The following is a 25,296-nucleotide window of genomic DNA, read 5'->3' on the forward strand; positions in this document are numbered from 1 at the left end:
GTGGTAGCTAATCCTTTTGCCTTCCTGTTATGCCAATTCCCAAAAATGTTATACTGGGTACATCAGGCACTCCTCACAGAAAAAAAGACTCTAGCTCTGGACTCATACAAAGCAGTTTCAACATAGAACATTACAGTCAAGCTTTTTTCACCCTGTAGCTACAGAGAAAATCTCTACAATGCAACTTATGTGCTCATATTCAGAGTATCCCCTGAAAGTGATAAACAGGCTCCTTCTAGAAAAAGTACTCAATATAAAAAAGGACCTATCAGGCCTTGAACAGTTATTTATTTCCTCTACCCAAAAGAAATGCTTAACACACAAAAGATTTACAAATGTACATTAACCAACAGTTAAAGCATAAAGTAATAACTCAACACACTTAATATATTCTCCTGATAGGTAAAGACAATATTCAGTGGCTGATGAAAAGATATTTCCCCTTCATTTTGAAAAGCAACATGCTATTCTGTAAACAGCACTGACTCTGGAGTCAGAAGACCCAAGTTCATATCCTGATTCTGTCAGTTAATACCCTTTTGGTGTTGGATAAATTGCTTCATTTGTCTGGGTCTTAGTTTCCTTATCCACAAAATCAAGGGATTAAACTAGATGGCCTCTGAAGTCCCTTGTAGTTCTAAATTAATGACTTTATGTCCCTATGACTCAAAACAATAATTTAACAAACATTAAGCACTTACGTGCAAGTCTCTATACTTGGCACTGGGGACCCAAAGATGAAAAAAAATGGCACTGTACCTACTATTAAGGAGCTTAAAATCTTCTAGTAAGGATATTAAATGTACACAAATGTGAATATATGAGATAGGATTTGATATGCTCAGTATACATATCGATATGCTCAGTATATTTACATATGCTATATATATATTTATATATAAATTTATATATATAAAACCTTCCCTATTCCCCTAGCTTTCACTGCCAAATTACATTGTATTAATTTTGTATCTTCTATGTATATACTTATCTGTTATTCTATTAGGGGAGAGACATCCAAGTCTCCAGTAGATTGCAAACTCCTCAAAGTCAGGGATGATATATATATATATTTAGGTATGACCAACAAATAGCACAATACCTGATACAGAGAAAATGCTAAATAAATATCTGTTGATTAACAGATAAGAATAAAGGAACAGTCAATACAAAGTTTTATGAGAAATTATGAGTTGGAGTGGAGCCATATTAGTTAAAAACTGTGAATTTACTGGCTTCTTCCAATCTTTTCCTAGAGAAAGAATGCAGATGACAAGTTAAGTATAAGAGTTTAAGGAACAGTATACATTTGAATACATGCCATTTGCAATGATTTTCAGATTTTAATATTAAGAATGGTGAACATCTGTCCATCTGGAGTTTCATTACTTAAAAAAAAAGGCTATTTTGTTTATTTGAAGAAAAACAGCACTGCCACATTAAAAACTGATGCCACACAAATCAGTCATTTCAGCCTGCAGAAGACCTGATACAAAGTTCGTTTCCATGCAATCTGAAGTTTTCTCATGGAGTAGATTAGCTTTCAAAGTACAAACATCTTCTCCAGGTTTGGTTTTTTTTTTTTGGTAGGGGTGGGATTGAGAGGAAGGGAAGGATTGTCTGTAAAAATTCCTCCATCTGAACAAAGCCCTAGGACCTGTGAAAAGAGTATACTTTATTTTGCATAGACAGAAGTGGCCAGAGTCACTTTTTAGTAACTGAAAGGAACTGATACAGGCAGTATCATTCACATTCATATATCACAAACATTCTATAGAGCAAAGCTGATTCTTGACATGATGACCAATTGCCATTGTATTTAAGGGGAATAGTATGCTTCATGTGGAAAGCATACCAAAAGCATGACATTAAGCCTCTATTTCTAACCAAATGACCTCACAAACTCAAACATGTTCTTTCCTGGGTGACAGATTGTTTACACAGCAAGTAATAAGCATCAAAACATTTAAGAGAGATGGTGAGGCCAATGGTGGATTAGAGGCAAGCCAGCTGAACTTTCTCAACACTGCCCTCTAAACAACTTTAAAATAAAGCCTCACATCATTTAAGTGGCAGAACCAACAAAAGGTCAAGGAAAACTTAGGAGGTCGACAGGAGAAAATTGTGACTCCAGGATAGAAGCCTGTAGAGAGCCCAAATATGTGGTGGCAGGAACAGCAGCAGCTTTAGGAGTTCTCAGCCCAGAGAAAGTAAGGGGCTCAGACAACTGGTCATAAAGAGATTACAGGCACTGGGTATGGCTGGCACTGACCAGCCCATATACAATTCTGGGTCTCAGTTCTATGGTGAAGAGGAATGCTGGAGTTGGTTCGGGAAGGGGGGGGGGAACGGACATATAAACTTAAGACCACAATGTGAAAATAGCTATAAACAAAGCCTTGAAGAAAAATGCTAATTAGACCCAAACCCAACTAGAACTCCCATAAGAATAGATAAGTGTGGTAGAGGAAAAATTGGGAAAAGAAATGAAAATGACACAAAAAAAATGTGAAAAGAGAATTAATAGCTTGGGGAAAGAGGCACAAAGATTTACTGAAGAAAAGAACTCCTTAAATAGTAGAATAGGCCAAATGGAAAAAGAGTTACAAAATCACACTGAAAAAAATAATTCCTTAAAAATTAGAATTGGGGGGCAGCTAGGTGGTGCAGTGGATAGAGCACTGGCCCTGAAGTTGGGAGGACCTGAGTTCAAATCCGGCCTCAGACCAAACACTTGACACTTACTAGCTGGGCAAGTCACTTAAACCTGATTGCCTAAAAATTAAAAAAAAAATAGAATTGGGCAAGTGGAAGCTAATGCCTCCACAAGACATCAAGAAAACATAAAACAAAGTCAAAAGAATGAAAAAAAAAGGAAAAAAATATGAAATATCTCATTAGAAAAACAACCAACCTGGGAAATAGATCCAGGAGAAATAACTTAAGAATTATTGAACTACATGAAAGCCATGATCAAAGAAAGAGTCTAGACATCATATTTCAAGAAATCATCAAGGAAAATTGCCCCAATATGTTAGACCCAGAGGGTAAAATACAAACTGAAAAAATTCACTGATCATCTTGTGTAAGAGATCCCAAAAATGAAGACTGACAAGAATATTATAACCAAATTCCAGAGCTCCCAGGTCAAAGAGAAAATATTGCAAGTAGCCAGAAAGAAACAATTCAAATATGGAGCCACAGTCAGGATCGCACAAGATTTAGCAGCTACCATGTTAAAAGAGTGGAGGGCTTGGAATATGATATTCCAGAAGGCAAATGAGCTAGGATTACAATAAAGAATAACTTACCTAACAAAACTGAGAAAAATACGTCAGGGGAGAAAATGGATATTTAATGAAATAGAGGACTTTCAAGCATTCCTGATGAAAAGACCAGAATTATATAGAAATTTAACATTGAAACACAAGATGAAAGAGGAGTATAGAAAGATAAACACGAAAGAGAAATCATGAGTCTGAATAAAATTAAACTTCATATTTCTTTTCTTTCTCTTTTTTTTCATAAAATTGCCTTTATTCTATTAGTAATTGAAAAAAAATTAACTGATATAGAAAAATGTTTAGTCAGCTACAGAGGAATGAGAAGTTCCAAGTGGGACTTTGGCCACCAACAAAGAGAATGGGCAGCAAGCCCCCCAGGAGATTAAGGGAAGTCACACTATAAGAGTAAGAAATAAAGAAACATTGTATATACCAAGATGCTGTAACTTGAGTTCAGACAAATCACTCCAATTTCTGAACCATCACATTGCCTTGGGGTGGGAATCAATTCCCCATTCACTGATCCTAGTTCCAGGAGATGGGGGTGGACACTGTGCAGAAAAGGAACTGCTAATGGCTATCATTTTCTGGAGAAACTGACAAAAAGGGATTTCAAATGTTTTTCCATCTGACTTCATGTTTAAATATACTTTCTTAAAAAACCCAGACAGACCTATAGAGATAAAAAATATCAGTATTAGGAAATCCAATTATACAAAAAAATATTACATCTAAGCTGGGGTAGATATATTTATTTTTTTGGTAATATACATTAAGTGGCACTAATTACACTATAACTCTAAAGTAACTGACATGAAACCACAGAACTGTAGCTTTGCTGCAGTGTTATGGGACTCACCATCTTTGACTGGGTCCCATTTTCAAACAATTGAATAATACCCCAGAGCTATATCAATAAAAATCTTATAAGAGATCCTGCTCTGAAATGACTTTGTATTTATTGTATTTACAGAAGGCCTTGTAGCTGACAGCAACAGGACATGTTACAGTTAAAGCCGAATTCATAAAAGTTATCACCTTTTCTCTTTCTAGAAAGAAGCAAGAAGTTAAGAATTCCCTTGATTTAGTGCCAGAAAAGCTGTTTGGGAAAATGAATAAGGTTACTAAGAGTAATGTCAGAGGGACCCTGGTGTGCACAGATGTACTGGGCATAAACTGTCATTAAACAATCATGGTTGGCTTCTAAATACTGGTAGCAAGGTGATTTCTGATTTGTAAATCTCTTAAAGTAAATTATAGATTAACGAAAAAGGCTAGTAATTGTACACTAAGATTAATAAACAATACTTCAAAAATTAACCAAGTGAGGGCTTGGGCTTTCCAAAGTGTTTACAAGACAAGGCACCCGTATTTCTTCTTTCCACATCTGGCTTGCAAAGTCACTCTTGTGACCATTTCAAAAACCTCCCTTACACCATCTTTGGTCTTTGATGAACACTCCGTACAACCAAATGCGCCAATCTGATTTGCCACATCTCTTCCTTGTTCAGGTTTCACTGGCTCCTGCTTCATCTTAGCCCGCTCTCCTCTCGTGTGCTCATCATTTTGAAGATCCTTCTTGTTCCCAACCAGGATAATGGGCACAATGGGACAGAAATGTTTCACCTTCAGGGTCCACTTCTCTGGGATGTTTTCTAAACTATCAGGGCTATCGATGGAAAAACACATAAGTATAACACTGCTATCTGGGTAGGAAGGAGGTCTAAGGCGATCATAATCTTCTTGACCAGCGGTGTCCCACAAAGCCAACTCCACCTGCTTTCTATCGACTTCAATATCTGCTACATAATTTTCAAATACTGTAGGTACATACATTTCAGGGAATTGGTTTTTGCTAAATACAGTGAGCAAGCACGTCTTCCCACATGCACCATCACCAACTATAACCAACTTTTTTTCCGACGGCGGTCATAGCTCAGGCGGTTCTCAAGTCCCTGCACACCAGGAAAGCTGCTCCACAAGCCACACATTCTAGGACTGAGGCAGTTTCCACACAAGAAACCAGTGGGCAGGCGGGCGGGGAGCAAGAGTGCTGGCAGGTGGCAGCGGGGGCAGCTGGAGGCTAGTGTTTACATTTCTATATATTAATAGGATACATGTAACTCCTAAGAACTTTATCATTATTAGGCCAGTTAAAAGAAGTCTACCAAGACAGAGGTCATAGATGTGATTTGATTATGTTGGAATGATCTCCATAAAAAATGAAAATATGAGAATGAGGGATGCACTGAGAGAAAGCGAAAGGCAGAGATAGAATGGGGAAATTTTTCCCACATAAAAGAGGCTCACAAGGAAGCACTTTTACAATGGAAAGGAAAATGAGGGGGTGGCTTGGTTGGTTATTGTTCTTCATTCTCAAAGAGGACTAAAATGACATCACTGCGCTAGAGTCAAATTCAGCATGCCTGACTGGCTGATCAGAACAATATGAGCATGGAATGCTCTGCCACAGGTCAGGCACAAACAGTACGTGTGAACATTTGGTGTAGATTCTCTAAATCTGCACATCCTTTGAGTTGATTCAATTCTGCTTTGCTCATAGAGCACAGCACCTTCTCTGATGTGGCCACACCATGCTGGGCAGTCCTACACCACTGTCTCCCATGTCACATAATCATTTCTGAAGTTCTTTTTTTTTTTTTTTGCAATTGGGGTTAAGTGACTAGCCCAAGGTCACACAGCTAGTAAGTGTCAAGTGTTTGGTCTGAGGCCAGATTTGAAGTAATAACAAAATTTTTGCATCAAGTTTCTCTGATAAAGGTCTCATTTCTCAAATATATACTGAGTCAAATTTAAAAAATGAGTCAGTCCCCAATTGATAAATGGCAAAGGATATGAAGAGGTAGTTTTCAAAGGAAGAAATCAAAACTACCTACAGTCATACGAAAAAATGCTCTAAATCATTATCAATTAGAGAAAGGCAAATTTGAACAACACCGAGGTACCACCTCACATCTTTAGGAAATGACAAATGCTGGAGGGTACGAGGGAAAAATAGGTACACTAATAAATTGTTGGTGGAATAGTGAACTGGTCCAACTATTCTGGAGAACAATTTTGAACTATGCCCAAAGAGCTATAAAATTCTACATACCCTTTGAGCCAGCAATATGACCACTAAGTCTGCATCCCAAAAAGATCAAGAGAAAGGAAAAGGACCTATATATACAGAAATATTCATAGCAGCTCTTTTTGTGGTGATAAAGAATTAGAAATTGAGGAGATGCTCATCAATTGGGGAATGGCTGAGCAAGTTTTGGGAAATGATTGCAATGCAGTATTCTTGTGTTGTGGGAAATGAAGAGGAGGATAGTTTCAGTAAAACATGGCAATATCTATATGAAGTGATGCAAATTCAAGTGAGAAAAGCCAGGAAATCACTGTGCACAGTAACAGCAATGTTGTGAGGATGATCAACTGTGAAAGATCTGGCTACTTTAATCAAGACAATTATCCAAGACAATTCCAAAGGACTCGTCATGAAAAAATGATGTCCATCTCTGGAGAGAGAACTGATGAACTCTGAGTGCAGATTAAAGTATACTTTTCTCACTTAATTTTTCTTGCTTTTAAAAATATGGTTAATGTGGTAATATGTTTTGCATGATTTCACATGTATAATTGATACTATGTTGCTTGCCTTCTAAATATAAAGGCCTGGGAGGGAGAGAGAATTTACAACTCAAAATTTAAAAAGAAAAGAATGTTAAAAATACATAAATAATATTTTCTTAATTTAAAAAAAGAAATGATGAGCAGGATAATTTCAGAAAAAAACCTGGCAGACTTACATGAACTGATGCAAAGTAAGTAGAATCAGGACAACATTCTACATAGTAATAGAAATATTGCATGATAATCAACTGTGAGTAACTTAGCTATTCTGATTAATACAATGATCCAAGATAGTTCTGAAGGACTTATGATGAAAAATACCGTCTTCCTCCAGAGAAAGAACTGATAGAGTCTGAATGTAGATCAAAGCATCCTTTTTTTACTTTATTTTTTGTTATTTTGTGTTTTCTTTTGCAATACGGCTAATACAGAAATGTTTTGCATGACTTCACGTGTATAATCTACATCAAATTGCTCGCCTTCTCATGGAAAGGGGTGGGAAGGTGGGAGGCAGAGAATTTGGAAGTCAAAATAAAAAAAAAACAAATATTAAAATGTTTATATGTAATTGAGAAATGTTCAATTAAATGAAAATATATTGGGGGAAAACATTCAAGAGGAAACATTAGTAACAAATCTCTTTACCTCTTCATATCTGTCAAAAATGGCTCCCTCTTGTATAAATGGGGAAACTGGCTTCTGCCAGTTAAATTCATATGGTTTGGCCATGCTTATCACCAAAACCTGAAAATAAAAAGAATTTCTAATTAGTAAGTTAACAAAAAAAGGCCAAATGATATTTATTACTCTCACGTACGTTTTTTTTGGTAAGCTTATGCTAACACTATACTTGTGTGAACCTCTATTCTCCCACCATGGACAAACAACATTGTAAAAAAAGTAGTACAAGTAAAGTAAACTATACAATAATAATACTACAGAAATATTTTAAAGATACATTCTTCAATATTGTAACTGTTGCTCTCTGAAGGAGGGACTTCTTGCTATAAATCTTATTATTGATTCATCCCTTTAAAAGCTTAATGGGGGCGGCAGCTAGATGATGCAGCAGCCTTGGAGTCAGGAGGACCTGAGTTCAAATTCAGCCTCAGACCTTGATACTTACTAGCTGTGTGACCTTGGGCAAGTCACTTAAGCCCACCTGCTTCACCCTCTCCCCCAAAAAAGCTTAAGAGGTGGCACAGTGGATAAAAAACTAGATTTGTAATCAGGAAGACTCATTACCATGAACTCAAATCTGGCCTTAGATACTTACTAGCTGTGTGACCCTGGGCAAGTCACTTAACTATGTTTGCCTCAGTTCCTCATCTGTAAAAAATAATAATAATGAGTAGAAGAAGGAAATGGCAAACCACTCCAGTAACTACCAATAAAACCCCTAAATAGGGTCATGAAGAGTCAGAAATGACTGAAACAGTCTAACTACAAGAAAGCATGAATGAACTTTTCATTAGTCACCATTTCAAGTGGGATGCAACTCTCCATAAATTAACACTGTTGGGAAGCTATACAAACTTGTTACTGAAAGGCAAATAGATGATTCACCTTGATTGAAAGGATGGAAGGAGGCACAGATTTTCTTGGGGTGGGGGAAGGAAGGGAATAATAATTTATATAGTGTCTACTAGGTGTCAGGCACTGTGCTAAACATTTTACAATTGCTATCTCCATCCTCATAACTCTGTGATTTGGATGCTATTATTATCCTCATTTTATAATTAAAGAAACTGAGACAAAAAGAAGTGACTTTCTCCAGGTAAGAGAAGTAGCAAGCGTCTGACTCATAAGTTGAACTTGGATCTTCCTGACTCTAGGAGCAATGCTCCATGCACTGAGCACCAGCTGCCTCTTCTAGTTCAATTCAGAAAGAAAGAAAAATTCTTGGACCTAAGATTGAGAAAGTACATGGTTTCTATTCGCAGATTCATTGAATTTATGTATTCTGTACAGTAAAATGGACTGGAAAACAATCACATCAGGACAGAAACATGTCATGGATTGATCCACAGCCAGAATGACTGGCCACAGGTTCAAAAGCCCTGACATTAAATACAACTTTGAGAAAGGAACAAGTTCATTCCATTTCCATTAGACTGCTGGTGACAAAGAGACAATGATTTGTCAACTCAATTCAACAGACATTTACCAATAGTCTACTAAGTGAAAGCACTAGACTATATCTATATATATCTATATCTATATATCTATATCTATATCTATATCTATATCTATATCTATATCTATCTATCTATCTATATATATATATATATGAAAAATTATGTTGATTAACAGAGTAAGCTATGGGGGTGAGCTAAGTACTTACCTGGATTTCACCCATCCTCACCAAGCCTATTTCAATCACAGGACATACAGTAGAAGTACACTGCGTTCACTACTCTCTCTCCCACCCCCAAGCTATTCAGCTATTATATTCACATATACTCACAGCACAAACTTGAAATTTTATCAGGGGGATCTGCTTATGTGAAGAACTGTAATACTTTTGTTGCAAATGCAGAGAAAGAAAATGAAGATTGGATCATTCAACAAACATTTATTAAGTGCTTAATTTGTGCCAGGCACTGTGGGAGATTGATTAATCTGGACAGGTTACCGAAAGCAGGCAGTGTAGATTAATGTAGCACTTGCCCAGTAGACTGGGAAAGAATCTGGAATTTTCAAAATTATGAGTCTGAGCTGAAGAGATGTGAGGTGGGGAGGAACAAAACGAGTGTTTTGCTTCCTAGATTTAGTGCCAGAAGGAACCTTAGACACCACATAATCCAACCTCTTCATTTATTTGATTTTATCTATCTATCTATCTATCTATCTATCTATCTATCTATCTATCTATCTGGAGTATTTTTAGACTGGGTCTCCCCGCCTGCCTATAATTTGCCTGCCTGATGATTGCTTTATTTCTAACTGGGGCTTGTTTACCCCTCTTTAGGCAACCCATTCCATCCCCTGCAAATCTTCCATATGACACTGGAATCTGACTTAGTGAAGACACCTGATGGATTTAGCCCACTATAGCTCAGAATGCCATAGTTCAGGAGATCTACCACATTTAACCTTCCCTGGTAGTAGAAATTACAGGTATGAACTACCACGACCGACAACCTTTCCATTAAAAAAATACAGATAAGGATACATAAGCCCAGAGTATTAAATGTCAAACTTGGGATTCACATCTACATTTTGAACTTCCCCAAAGAATATTTTTTTTTCTACTACAATAGGTAAGTCCTGAGGAGAAATATAAAGGGGGATCATAACCTATGAACATGTAGCTGTACAAATCTTGTGAGCTTATGATAAATTTAAAGCAGGGTCAGAAGCACTTGCCCAGTAGACTGGGAAAGAATCTGGAATTTTCAAAATTATGAGTCTGAGCTGAAGAGATGTGAGGTGGGGAGGAACAAAACGAGTGTTTTGCTGTCAAGGGAACTTGCTAGGAGATTGGCAGGAGGAAAATCTGTTTAATGGCCTACCCTATGGAGAGAGGCCAATCTGACCCTATATTTGGAAGTTTTGTGGTATCATGGGGGAAAAAGCACTGGATTTAAAGTCAGAGGATGTAGGTTCAAATATCTGCTCTTCCAGTTACTGCCTGTGTGATCCTGGGCAGCTAACTCTAAAGACCAATTTAAATCTTAGAACAAAATGAGTTTAGATACTATGCTCCAAATGAGTGACTTGAGAATAAAATAAAGTGATAAAGAAGAAGTTATTTCCTTTTAAAATATGCTTTCTAGTCATCCTACCTAGGAGATTTTTTTTTTGGCAAGGCAATCGGGGTTAAGCAACTTGTCCAGGGTCACAAAGCTAGTAAGTGTCAAATATTTGAGGTCACATTTGAACTCAGGTCCTCCTGACTCCAGGATTGGTTCCCGATTCACTATGCCACCTAGCTGCCCAAGAAGACTATTTTTAAAAGAAATTTCTTTTCACAATAACTTAAAAAATCCAACCACAGCCAGCCAGCATTAGTTTTTGTTTGCTTTTTAAAAAATCGTATTATACCAGTATAACCTGTTTGCAAAGTTCTATTTCCTTATGTCTGAACTCAGATACTGGAAAGGTATCATTGCCTCCTGCTTCTTCTTCTCCCTGATACAGTGACACTATCTCAAAATGGCCTACAGGAGAGAGATTGAAGAGGTTCTTAACCTAAGGCCCACATATTGCCCCAAGAGCTTAGTAGATAGATTTCAAGGGAGATTTGTGCTCTTGTAAGAAGAAAAAAATTATCTCCATATTTTCACTAACCTCTATCTGAAATTTGTCCTTTCCTTCAAATGTGATTTTAAAAACATTTTTTTTTCAGATAGGGTCTAGAAGGGATGGGGAAGCTGCGGCCTTGAGGACACATGTGACCCTCTAGGTCCTCAAGTGTGGCCCTTTGATTGAATCCAAATTTCACAGAACAAATCCCCTTAATAAAAGAATTTGTTCTGTAAAACTTGGACTCACTCAAAAGGCCATACCCGAAGACCTAGAAGGCCACATGTGGCCTTGAGGCCACAGCTTCCCCACCCCTGGATAGGCTATGCCAGACGGCCAAAGCAGTTCATGAAACAAAAATAGTTAATAACCTCTGCTTTAGAGGGAAAATAATCTAATACAACCAGTGAAGGGAATGTTAAAAAGACAAAGGATGGATATATACCCATGCACCTTTCCCAGTGTAAACACTTTTAAGTATTTAATGGAAGGAGGCCAATGAGTTTTTAAATAGTCTTATTGTTTCTGAAGACTTACGCAACCAAAGTGGATTATTGTTTTGACTTTCTGCTGAATAAAATTTATTATACTAAAGATAGCTCAGTGGGCAGAGGAAAAGCATACAGGAGATATGCCCAGGAATTCTTTGTTTAACAATCATGACACAGATCGGATCCATCCAGAGAGGCACCTTCTAAAATGATAACCAAAACCTAAGCATTTTAGTAGGATAATAAAGAGAGCGAAAATGTGGGAGGGTGAAGTAGAAGGACAGAAAGTTAATAAAGTGGAAGTTCAAATTAGTGGTGTATAATACAATGCATATACTTTCATCTATGAAAAACAGTGGAGCACTTGCCTCTTCTATGCCTATTCAAACCTGGTATCTTTCTTCAAGGTGGGCTCACAGAAGACTTAAGTACCACCCACCTATAGATCTGGGTGAAGTGGGCAGGACAGAGGAGACCTGGAATCCAGAAGTCTCTTGTTTCTAGACATACTTCCACCTACTCTCTGGGGCAAAGCGTTGGTACATTTCAAGTGTTAGGAGCAAGAAGTAGGTATTCTGCTGTAATGTGGAGTCCTTTGAGCTAAGTACCCTCATCAAACCAATTTCAAAAGCAGAGACTACATCACATCCTAGAGAGTTGCTGAGGTAGAAAAGAAGGTAACGAGATTAGGGGAACTGCAGTAGAAACATCTTCTAGTAATTCCTACCTCTTCTTCTATTTTAAAGTCCTTTTAAAGAGTTTGAGATAAGTGTCTTAGAACATCATATCCCTTCTTCAAGTATTAAAGAATTTCCAAAAGTCTTTAATAAACTGCACTCTTAACCCTTCTCCCAGATTATTCAGACTGAGGCCATCCAATGGGACTCTTCCCTCTTCCTTCACTCCTCCTAACTTCATTATTGCAATATGGCGGAGCAGAGGCAGTGACCCAGGTGATCTCTCCCAACATTCCCCTCTAAACAACTTCAGAATAATGCCTTAAATAGAATTCTTGAGTGGCACAGCCAGCAAAAAGTCAGGCTGAGACTTTGTTTTCAGTCTAAGACGACCTAGGAGGTTAGCAGGAGAAGTCTATGACATCAGGGTCGGGCCTGGTCTGGAGCTCAGGAAGTGGCAGTTCCAGCTGTGGTCCTCAGAGGTGACGGTAACACCTGTACCAGCTTTGGAGTTATCAGCCCAGAGATGGTGAAGGGATTGGAAAATTGGTCAGAAAGAGATTAGAGGGGACTCTTTGGTAGCACTGGGTGCAGGACCTGGTGCTGTTTGGCAATTTTCTACTGTCCATAAGCAGCTCTGGGGTGCAGTTCCAGGGTACGGTCAGTCACAAAGGAACAGGGGAATTAGTCACAGTTCCAAAGCACGACGAGAGCATTAGCGCTTGTGGCTGTGGGAAAGCAAGATCCCATTCTGGGTAAATACCAGAGCACAGAGCAGTAGAACAGCGACTACGCCTCTTTTTGGATCACCTCACCTTGGAAGTGTCAAAAATTTGCAGACCCCTAGAACTAGTTCTGAAAACAGCAACATGAAAAAGCCTGAAGCTTGGGACAGGGCATCCCCACCCCTAGGTGAGCAGAGTCAAAGTGTAACATAAAGTTCAAAGTCGAGAAAACTTAAGACTGAAATACAGAATTGGCCAAGTGGTAAAAGAGGTTTGGAATATGATATTCTGGAAGGCAAAGGAGCTAGGATTACAATCAAGAATAACCTACCCAGCAAAACTGAGTATAATAAGTTTTGGGGAAAAATTTAATGAAGTAGAGAACTTCTATGCATTCCCGATAAAAAGACCAGAACTGAATATAAAATTTGACTTTCAAATACAAGACTCAAGAGAAACATGAAAAGTTAAACATGGAAGAAAAATCATAAGATACTCAATAAGGTTAAAATGTTTGTATTCCTATATGGATAGATGATATATATGTAACTACTAAGAACTTTATCATTACTAGGGCAATTAGAAAGAATCTAAATAATCAGAGGGCACTGAGTGAGAATCAGTTATGTTTAGATGATCTAAAAAAAATGAAGGGACATGAAAGACAGATGCACAAGGAGGAGGAAGAAGAATGGGGAAAATTTCTCAAATAAAAGATGTAAGGAAGAGATTTTACAGTGGAAGGGAAAATGGGGGTGGGAGATAGCAGGCAACCCTTGAACCTCACTTTCATCAGAATTAGTTCAAAGAGAGAATACACACACACCAACAATCTATCCTACCCAACAGAGAAGGAAAAGGGGAAGGGAATAAGAGAACTTGTGAGGGGGGTGTGTGATAAAGGGAGAGTACATCAAGGAAGGGTCTGGTTAGAAGCAAAACAGACTTTTGAGGAGACAGAGGTAGAGAGAGACAGAGAGAGAGACAGAGACAGAGACAGGGAGAGACAGAGACAGAGAGACAGAAAGAGACAGAGAGAGACAGAGAGAAAGAAGGAAGGAGAGGGAGGGAGGGAGGGAGAGAGAGACAGAGAGAGAGAGAGGGAGAGAGGGAGGGAGGAGACAGAGAAAGAAGAAGAAGGAGGAGGAGGAGGAGGGAAAGGGCAAGGGAAAGGGGAAGGGGAAGGAGGGGAAGGAAGAGGAGGAGGAGGAGAAGATAGGATGGGGATAAATACAGTTAGTGAATGTGAATGGGATAAACTCACCCACAAAACAGAAACAGCGAGCAGAATGAATTATAAACCAAAATCCAACAATACATTGTTTACAAGATACACACTTGAAATAGACACACATGCAGAATTCAAATAAGGGGCTGGAGCAGAATCTATTGTTTCAGCTGAATCAAAACAGGCAAGGGTAGCAATTATGAACTCAGACAAGCAAAAGCAAAAACATGTTGTTTTTTAGTTGTTTTCAAGTGTGTATAACTCTTTGTGACTATATTTGAAGTTTTCTTGGTAAAGATATTAGATTGGCTTGCCATTTCCTTCTCCAACTAATTTTACAGACTAAGAACTGAGGCAAACATGGTTAAGTGGTGACTTGTCCAGGTCACATAGCTAGTAAGTGTCTGAGGCTAGATTTGAACTCAGAAAGTTGAGTCTTCCTGACTTCAGATCCAGTACTCTATTCACACGGTGCTACCCAGTTACCCCAAAAGCAAAAATATATCTAAATTTAGGAGATGAACAGGAAAACTGCATTTTAATAAAAGATATCACAGACAATGAAGTAATATAAAATTTTTTGCAGTAAGTTTCTCTGATAAATATCTGATTTCTCAAATATATTGAGAACAAAGTCAAATTTATAAAAAAAATAGTCATTTCTGAATTGACAAATGGTCAAAGGACATGAGCGGCAACGAGGTGGTACAGTGAAAAGAATGCAAGGCTTGGAGTCACGAAGACTCATCTTCCCAAGTTCAAATCTGGCCTCAGATACTTAATAGCTGTGTGTCTCAGGGCAAGTCACTTAACCCTGTTTATTTAAGTTTCCTCTTCTGTAAAATGAGGTGGAGAAGAAACGGCAAACCATTCCAGTATCTTTGTCAAGAAAACCCCAAAATAGGGTCACAAAGAATCAGACACAATGGAGACAACTGAACAACAACAACAAAAGAAATGAAAGACAGTATTCAGAAAAAGGAATCAGAGCTATCTATAGTCATATGAAAACACACTCTAAATTACTATTGACTAGAGAAATGCAAATTAAAACAAGTCTGAAGTACCACCTCACACTTATCACAAATGACAAATAATGGTGAGGATGTGGGAAAATAAGTACACTAATGAACTGGTGGTGGAATTGTAGACCAGTCAAATCATTCTGGAGAACAATTTGGAACTGTGCCCAAAAGGTTATAAAACTATGCTCCTGCAATACTACTACTAGGTTTTATCTCAAAGAGATCAAAGAAAGAGGAAAATGAATTACATGTAGGAAAAATTTATAGTAGCTCTTTTTATGGTGGCAAAGACTTCAAAATTGAGGGAATGTCCATCTGAACAAGTTGTGATATATGATTGTGATGCTATACTATTGTGCTATAAGAAATGATGAGGGAATGGTTTCAGAAAAAATCTGAGAAGACCTATATGAACTGATGCAGGGTGAAGGGAACAGAACCAGGAGATCACTGTTATAGTAATAACAATATTGTAATGATGATCAACTTTGAAAGACTTAATAGCTATTCTGCTCCATATAATAATCCAAGACATTTCTGAAGTGAAAAATGGTGAAAAATGCTAACTACCTGCAGAAAGAGAACTGATGAACTCTGAGAGCAAACTGAAGTATTATTTTCTCACTTTATTTTTCTTGCCTTTTTTTGTGACATGGCTAATATGGAAATATGTTCTACATGATTTCATATGTACAATTGATTTCATGTTGCTTGCCTTTTCAAGGAAGGTGGAATTACAGGGAGGGAGGGAATTTGGAACTCAAAATTTTAAAAAATGTTAAAAATAAACAAATAATTTTTTAAAACTTGATTATCATTGCCTATTTCCCCCATTTTTTCACCTGTGTTGGTCCATTCCGTTAACCCCATTACTTGTGATATGTCTCCTTACAACCCTTGATCTTCTTCAGGACTTTGCTTCAGCAGTCATCCCATTTCCAAATTCAAGTTTATCACCTTTCCCCTCTAGACCTGCCCTCTTGATTTCACTATTTCTTTCAATGGTAAAATTGGTCTCCCATGCTTGACACTCCTCTGTTATCTGTAATTCTTTCATCACATCACTTCTCATGATCCATTAATTACAAAATAGTATGAATTTTATTTACGATTTCACAAATTCAGTTTTTTCCTCTCTGTTACCACTGCTCCTCTCTGCTTTGGGGCCAAGTAGAACAAGTCTATTTCCTTGGAACAGTTCTCTATATACCCATAGCATTTAATAAGTACTTACTGAATTAAATTAAACCCTGTACCATGGGTTTGTGGCCATTACACTAAATTTCTGAAAGATCTATAGGGGTTATGAGTGAAAATAAACGGTACAAGGTGATTTGAGAATGAATACCATAGTGTCCTATAGAGAGAATGCCACTGATTAGATCTTTCCCAAAAAGTTCACTGGCACACTGATCTCACTTACTTCAGCTATCTGAAGTATTTTTCAGAAGTAGTTGTATGTTAAATTTATAATTAGGTTATCCAGTTTGGAAAATTACTATCTCCAGGGCTGGAAAGTAGATATTCTATGCCATAAACTATACAATCCCCACAATCTTTATATTAGTTTTTCCCTATATTTTTCTGATTAAGATTGAATTGGGGAGACTCCTTTTTTTCACATAGTCATTTCTTCTTTCTAGTCCTAATGAATAAGCAGAATTGGCATAAAAATTTACAGTGGAATATTCTGAAATTCAACTTTTATTTGACTGCTATCCTCAAACCAGGAAAACAGGGTTCTAGTAAGGAGTTAACTCCATCCATACAAATCTCATTAGTGATACAAGTTATCTAAAATGACACTATCCAGTGAACCTGCCCAAGGTTATTTTCAAGAATAGATAACAATAAATTTTCCACTGTCTAAAAAAAGTAGTCCATTTTATAAGAACATTTTATTCCCTTCATCTTTTGACTTTAAATAAACCATTTTTACATCTCTAAGAGCAGATCAACTGTCCTTACAAGACCACCTAGACCTTTTGAGTAAGTGAATTTAGTTCAAGTATAAAGCTAACTTGACACTAATATTTAATGTCATTAATGGTAACTCTGCCTAACTGCTAAAAATAGATTCATTTTCATTAATCCATTAAATAAAATAAAATGGAAAGTATGCAAAATGATCTATATAAAACCTGTCTCTTCAAAAACTGATATCTATGTTAATCCTTATAACTGAGATTTTTGAAGCGGTTTACATAAATTATCTCACTTAAAATTTTCAACAACGCTGGGAGATCCACTACAGTTTTCATCCGCATTTGACAGGTGAGGAGACAGACTCTCAGAATGGTTAAGTTATTTGCACAAGGTCTTACTGCTAGCAAGAGCAGAGGGGTGATTTGAACCCAGATTTTTCTAACACAAGTTCTGAAAGATAAATAAGACCATGGCTTAAGGCTATAAGAGTTCTTTCTTTTCATGAGACAGAAAGAAGTATAGTATTTTGAGAAAACTCATACTCATTTGAAATCACACAGTACTTATTTATTACAGCAAATGAACAATTGATTATGACTAAGATGTTAATCCAGAAATTGCCAATGTACTTTATTTTTTTAAATAATTAGAGTGATACATGATTCAATTTGACACAAAACATTAAAATCCAACAAACCTATAGTCTTCTGTAATGAAAGATGAATTATATATTTTACATGATCAGTTGATAATTTTCTACAATTTATAGGAGCATAAAACTAATGAGAATAAAATGAAAACACAACATAAATACCTTTTATTTGTGGCATATTTGGCAGCTAATTTCCAAAGCAAACTTTGCATGAAAAACCTTTAATTTTAATTTAAAAATTTTTGAACAAAAATGTCACAGTAAAATTTTTTATAAAGACTGTAACTCCTTGAACACAGGATTTTTTTCCCTTTTTTTTTTTTGTATCCCCGATACTTAACACAGAGCCTGGCACATAGTAGGTACTTAATAAAAACCCACTGACTAGGGGACTGACTTATTATAAAGCTGATAGTGGGCAGTAGGAGTATGTTATAAAGGTCCCTATTTCTTCTGAAGGCCCCACCATCCTTTCAGTCTTTCAGGTTATAGTCTTGCCATTATCCTTGACTTTCACACTCTCCCTCACCCTACATACTCAATCAGTTGCTAAATCTTGTTAGTTCTACCTCCATAGCACTAAATCTCATCAACATAGGAAGAGCAAGAGGATTAGACAGTGAATCTGTACAATTTTTTTTTGATTGTTATGTTTTGTCCAGGACTGTGATTTCATTGGTGTAGAAACTCTTATCAATAGAGTTATCACTTATTCTACAACTCTGTCTGTCTCTCTCTGTCTCTGTCTCTCTCTCCCTCTCTCTATCCTTTCTCTCACTCCTCGACCCTCTATTTCTTTTTCTCTTGTATTTGTCACAGATAGGATTTAAACCTAGCTGTTTCTAAATCCATTACCAGTTCTTTGATTTACCCCTAGCCCATTACCTCTCAGTAAATGGAGACTATTCATGAAACAGTGAATTTTTTTTCTCCAAGTAGAAATGGCTTAATACTCAAATATATTGTTAGTTTCCTCACTCTTACCTTTAAAGGAACACATTATGGAGTTAAGTGTCATGTAAACAGCTTAGAGGGGCAAAGAGCTAAAAGAAATATTTAGTAGATAACATGGTACACTGGAAAGACAACAATAAATGCTCCTAGGAGACTGAGATTTAAGTACTATTTCCATCATTAACTTGTCATGTAACCTTGGACAAGTCACTTATCCCTGAAGTCTCAGTTTCCTCATCTACAAAGTAGAGATAATACTTGTAAGGCATTATATCTAGAGTGTTGAATTTGGCAAAAGGAGGTCCTCCTGAGTTCAAATCCTGCTTCAAATATTTACTAGCTGTGTGACCAGGGTCTCTGGTCATGCTTAACTTCTCTGAGCTTGAGTTTCCTCAACTTAAAGTAAGGAAAATAATAATTTCAGGACCTACCTCCCAATGGTGCTGTGAGTCTTGAATGAAATAATGCTTGCAAGGTGCTCTGTACATTTTGAAGTGTTCTCTTTGAGTTGCATGTGTCCCCATGAGATCATTTCCTATTCCTAAATTGCTACTGCTTAGTCTTTCATGGTATCTTTCCCAATGTGTGCATTTGTTTAGACATTGCCATTACTGACATTAGTTACTCGAGGCTTTTTCTTCTTAGAACCAACCCCTACTTAGCTACTCATAATATTAAACTCTGGCTGTTGGTTTCATTTTTTTGGTCTTTGATAGGGATAAGAAAGGACAGAAAGAATTAGAAAACAAAAGGGATTCAGACAAGGGATTAAATCTAAAAATCAAAACAGAGAAAGGGGTGAAGAGAATGACAAGAAGTTATTAAATATGAGGACAGGTCATGGGATATGAGTTCAAATTTCATATCTACCATTATGACCTAAATAACTTTGGAAAAGTCAATTAACTTCATTTTCTTTGTTCATTAAATTACAGGGTTAGGAGAGATGATCTTTAATGTCCTTTAGGCTCCAAATTGATGCCTAAATTAGACAAATGACTTAATCCTCTCCTGTATTTGGCAGCACCTGTCTTAACTCTACAGAGCCGCCATACTCTTACAGACCAAGCCAGCAAGGCTACTTAAAGGCCAAGGCAGACAGTGGACAGATCTTCTCCTAAGACCAAGAGCTGTACCCTGATTGTACCGCTGTGTAGAACCATCCATCTCCTGCCCCTGAGATCCAACTGCCTGGGGTAGTCTAAAGAGTGCTGCACTTGGGAATCTAGAGACCTGAGCTTGACAACCCCTTCAGACATACACTTACTACTTTTGTCACCATAGGAGCATCACTAAAGCATTCAAACTGTGCTTCTTTCTTCACTTTTAAATTCAGTAATAATAAATCATCATAAATACATGGTTGCACTGCCAACCTAATGAGATTGTCACGAACATTTTTTTTTGTAAAAATCAATTATTGTTATTATCATTATTATTGATACCAGGTTTTCCTCCTGTTTGTTGCCTCATTCCCAGATTGACCCAGGTCTTTGTTTATCTACCTGAACTCACCTCCTCCTTCATGTTCTACCCAGTATAACCTCTGAAGGCTGATGTAGACTCACCTACTCAGGTTCTAAATCAGAGGTTCCTAACCTAAGTCCCATAAACTATCTTTAAAAAAGCCTTTTTTTTTAAAATAACTATGTCAATATAATTGTTTTCCTTTGCAATCCTATCTGTTTTACTCTATGCATTTAAAAACATTATTCTGAGAAGGGGTCGATAGGCTTCCTCAGACTGCCAAAGGGATCCAAGACACAAAAAAAGCTCTAAACCTGCTCTAACTTTGCTCACATATTCCAGTTTGACCTGCGAGCTTGACCTCCAAACCTCAGTCTCACACCTGGGACTCACAATAACCATGTACCTTCTTTCTATATAAACCATCTCCAATAAGTGATCTCTATGCTGGTACATTGTTCTATCCCTCACACATTTCCTTTCCCCTAGCTTCCAATCTTGGACCCCTTTCAACCTGCCCTATACAACATTTGCCCATGTTTGGGCTGACAGCATCCTCAAAATATAGCTGAAATGAATCAGACTTGTCCTGGAGTCAGCTATTTTTAGTTCCTATTTTGCCTCAATAATCTGAATATTTTTCTGTGCGTATCTGAATAATCTCTCTGGAAAATGCCTTCAGTTTCAACTTCAGTTTGTTTGGATAGAGACTGCCGAAAATTTTAGAGAAGGTACTTTTGGACATAATGAAAACAGCTGGTAAGTAGTGGTGGGCATCATTTCAAGGGCTCCACATACCCTTTATTTTAAAAACTAACATTCTTATTAAGAATTTTAAATGCATACAAACCCTTCAATTTAATCATGACTCCTGTATTTAAAAACCTTGAAAGCTGTCATGTAAATAAACTTATTGGATATCTTCACATATCTTACACAAGTGCAGAAAGAATCAGTTCAAGGAAAATACTATGCCCTCTGGAATCTAATTCCTAACCATATCAGGAGAAAATCAGACACTGCAGCTTGAGTTCTGTGGTAAAAAAGGATTTAGAACAAACTCAGTTTACATGGATAAAACAGCTTACATGACTATACATCAGGGGTGGTATATGGCTCTCAATAACCTCTAGGCCAAAGAAAATGGACTGAAAATCCTCTTTATTCTTAGCTAATTTTTTCCCCACTCCTTTATGTGTGAAACTGAAGGCAGAAACTAACTTGGTAAAAAAAAGGATACTAAGGAAAAATTATATGGAACTTAAAAGTTTTGATTTTTTGGACTTTGGGTTTTATTTCCATGTTTGTTGTTTAGTTGTTTCAGACTTCTCTGACTCTCTGTGACCCTATTTGGGGTTTTCTTGGCAAAGATACTGGAATGATTTGCCATTTCCTTCTTCAGCTCATTTAATAGATGAGGAAACTGAGACAAATAGGGTTAAGTGACTTGCCCAGGGTCACACAACTAGTAAGAGTCTGAGGCCAGATTTGAACTCATGAAAATCAGTCTTCCTGACTCCAGGCCTGGCAATCTATCCACTGCATCATCTAGCTGCACAATTCTACGTTAAGTATCTTCAAAAACAGACAAAAAATAACCACCACTCTGATCTTTTCTTCTTTTTACATTCTATAACTAGAAAGCAATGCAGACCCATAGAAAGGAAAAGAAGAAAAATCTAGTCCATTTATCTCTCTTTCAAAAAAATCTTTTTAGTAGCGTACCCCCTCCTCTGTATTCACATTCTCAACAGGGAACTCACTCAGATTGGGGTCATTCTTTACCTCTCTGTAGGGTTCTACAGGGTAACCCTGAAAGTCTGCTCATGAGTCATCAATAGTATGCTTCCCAATGACTAACAGCCTCAATCAGATTTTAGCCAAAGGACATTTACTAAGTAGGCATAGTAATAAAACTGTTGGTATAAATACTCTCCCCAAATCACAGGGGCATTCTTCCCTTGCACATAGGTCCTTAAGACAAATAAGCTCAAACTTCTATCAAAATGGCAATGAAGCTTAGAGTCTAACAGGGAAAGATAATACACACAGGGAAGAGGTGACAAAGTAAGTGGGCAAAGCATGAAGAAGCTGAGGGTGTAAAATGGTGAGACGGCATAGATAGGTGGATGGACCAAACTGAAGTATGGTCTACTGCCTAAACAGAGTGGGCTATGTGGGCTAGTTGGACATTTGTACTGGTTCACAATGAATGTTCACCAACAAAATCAACCATATGGATTCCTTCTGAAATCAGAATGTTTAATTTTCTAAACCAAGTTATATTCATTCTATTAATTAACACAAAAAACAACGAGTCCCCATTGTATATTGTAGAATAACTGACAGGGAGAATCACATGGCAAAATTTCTAAAACATCTATGCAATATCAAAGAAGACTCCTCAGATCCTGAACACTTATCCAATTCTTGTTACAGAGAATGCATTCACATAATTGTCTCTTTCATAAGATGTGTGCTTTTATTGGGTTATTTTAAAATGTATTTGTTCCCATAGCTTATACAGGCACCAGGAAGCATTCCTCATACTAACAAGACCCAGAGGCACTGGAAAGGATAGGAGAGGTCACATAGTTGAATGTGCACTGAGTCCCAAGAGCTTATGTCTAATTTTATTTTAGTGAATGCCTCAAACTTCTTATTTGAGGAGTCTAAGCAGGTGAAATGCAGCCGGGCAAAAGAAGCTGTGAAAATCTAAATTCTTTAATTAAAGTCCCTGTCCCTTTAAGTCAGGAAAGCTTATCCTCTCCACATGTACTGACCATAACCTAAAAACTCTAGTAAGCAGTCCTAAAAATTGTTCCAATCTTTGTGTCTGCAATCAATTATTTTCTTTCTTGAAGGGCCAAGTTAGCCCTGCCATATTCTGAAAGGCCAGGAAGCTATAAGCAAGTTTCAGGAAGAGACAAGAGAGAATTTGAAAGACTTGTCAGATGATCATCAGGATAGCATCCTCATTAGAAGACCAAAAAAAAAATGGCTCCAGGAGAAATGAAAATTCATTCCTATTCACTCTTGCAATATAAAGGTTACTATGCTGGGAGGCTTTTCAAAAGTTACTCTCTAAGTTATGCTCTATTTTTAAGATAAACAGGTCAAAAAAAGCTAGTCAGGGAAACTAAGGATGTGCCTTTTGACCATGAGGAAGGTTTAATTTTCTCTTTGGAAAGCATTTAAGCTACTTGGACACTGTACACTTTGGATATGTTTATAAAAAAAATTGTTTGACTGCCTCAATATGACTCAATGGTAAAAGGGATATAGATACTGCCATTGTCATCTACTTTTATAAGCAGGTTAGGAGATAAGCTCTCCCCCCTGGTACAAATATTTTTCTACTTTCTTCCTCTGTAAAACAGCCTCACAAAACATGAGTACTTTTGTGAATTGTCAAAGAACTGGGAAAAAAAAAAGGAAAAGCCTATGGATGGGGAAAAGGGCAAACAAAAGGTGGTATGTGAATGCAATGGAAATCTATTATTGTGCTGCATGAAACAACAAACATGACGAATACAGAGAAAACATAGATTTACGTGAATTAATGCAAAGTTATGTAAGCAGAGTCAAGAAAACAATACACATCATGACTACATTAATATAAATGAAAAGAACCACAGAGCATCTGAAGATGAATGAAGATGAAGCTTATCCCTAATTAAGAAATATGAGTCCATACCTCACTGAACTCCTTTGTAAAGGTGAGAGGGTCAATGGGTGTGGAGCACTGAATACAATGCTAGATTTCTTTTTAAATATAGATACCATTTTCCTGATTTATTCTCTTTTTTTTCCTCTATAAAAAAAGAAGGCATAGCAAGCTCTCTAAGATGGAGTAAAGAGAAGGATTCAGGGGAAAATCTAGGTGATGTAAAAAACAGAGTTATAAAGAAATTAATCGGCGCACTACCTACTCTGGTTTTAATGCTTGTGAGAGATGATCTCTCAGAAGTGAAGCCTCCTCAAAAGGTTAACAGTTCTTGTTAATAGTTCTCAGAAAGGGCAGTAATTAGGAGATCACTGGTCATTTGGAGAGAGATAAGGTCAGAAGCCAGATAGTAAGAAGAGTGGGAGGAGAGAAACTAGAGGCACCTGTTGTAGATGGACTTCTCAAGGAATTTAATTGTATCGGTGAAACACACTCCCTTCTGACCTTATCAAAACCCCCTACTCAGACCCTGTTTTTAAGCACAGTAGCAGAAAGAATAGAATAGCCCTACCCCCAACCTAAAATCCTTGCAACACTTCTGCCTTTTCTTGTCTCCTGGCAAACTTGTGTAACTCTGTTGCTGGGGGAGATTTCCGTGAATAGATTGTCCCCCCTGAAGCCCAGCCAATGGGAAAAGGGGAAGGTGGTTAAGGAGGAGGAACTTGAGTTAGCCTATAAATAAGCCTGACTTTCTGTACGTACTTGTCCTCCCTGGCCCTCCCTGGCCCTCCCTGGCGGGAGCCATTAGGGCGACCAGGGGCGGTACCCTTTCTCATGAGAAAGCAATAAACTCCTTTCTGCTTTCAAGGTACCTAAGTCTTTGTTTTGAATTTGAATAGTGGTCTCTGTCCCACACATGATAAATTGAACAAAATATTTTGCAATATGTACAATGAGAAGTGAATGATTTTTAAAGTTATTCATTCTGATAATGAGTACTTAAATGTATTTTTCTTTCAATAAAAATGAGAATTACTTTACACATCTTAAAACACAATTATATTGCTAATTTTCATGGGAAATAATTCTTATTCTGATCTTGGAACTCTATTACTATTGCAGGGTACAAAAAAGGTACATGGGAAAAATACACAAGTGTTTAAAAGAATGACCCTTAGCTTTGCCAGTAATTACCTGTGCGGCTTTGGGCAAGTCATTTCCAAAGTTTCTGGGCTTTAGTACTGTATTCTTATTTTTAAAATTAAGGGGTTGGTCTAGAACTTTCTGATAATCTAGGAATGTACGAAAACCAAGTA

General features: G+C 37.2%; 1 protein-coding gene and 1 pseudogene across 8 annotated transcripts in view; both read right to left on the reverse strand.

The window, feature by feature from the left end:
• The window catches only part of PLCB4 (phospholipase C beta 4), a 473,095-nt gene that overhangs the window by 175,573 nt on the left and 272,226 nt on the right, over positions 1-25,296 (reverse strand). For 7 of the 8 annotated variants that reach the window (XM_027840353.1, XM_027840351.1, XM_027840358.1 and 4 more), the window contains one exon: positions 7,566-7,664. In XM_027840353.1, the coding sequence (XP_027696154.1) occupies positions 7,566-7,649 (84 nt within the window). In that variant the 5' untranslated portion in view covers positions 7,650-7,664. Of the gene's footprint in view, positions 1-7,565; positions 7,665-8,196; positions 8,217-25,296 lie in introns of those variants that run through there. The other variant, XM_027840354.1, reaches the window with a different exon arrangement.
• LOC114026555 lies at positions 4,635-5,275 on the reverse strand (annotated as a pseudogene).

The sequence above is a fragment of the Vombatus ursinus genome, unplaced genomic scaffold (assembly GCF_900497805.2).
Source record: "Vombatus ursinus unplaced genomic scaffold, bare-nosed wombat genome assembly UNPS02014841.1, whole genome shotgun sequence".
NCBI classification, from domain to species: Eukaryota; Metazoa; Chordata; class Mammalia; order Diprotodontia; family Vombatidae; genus Vombatus; species Vombatus ursinus.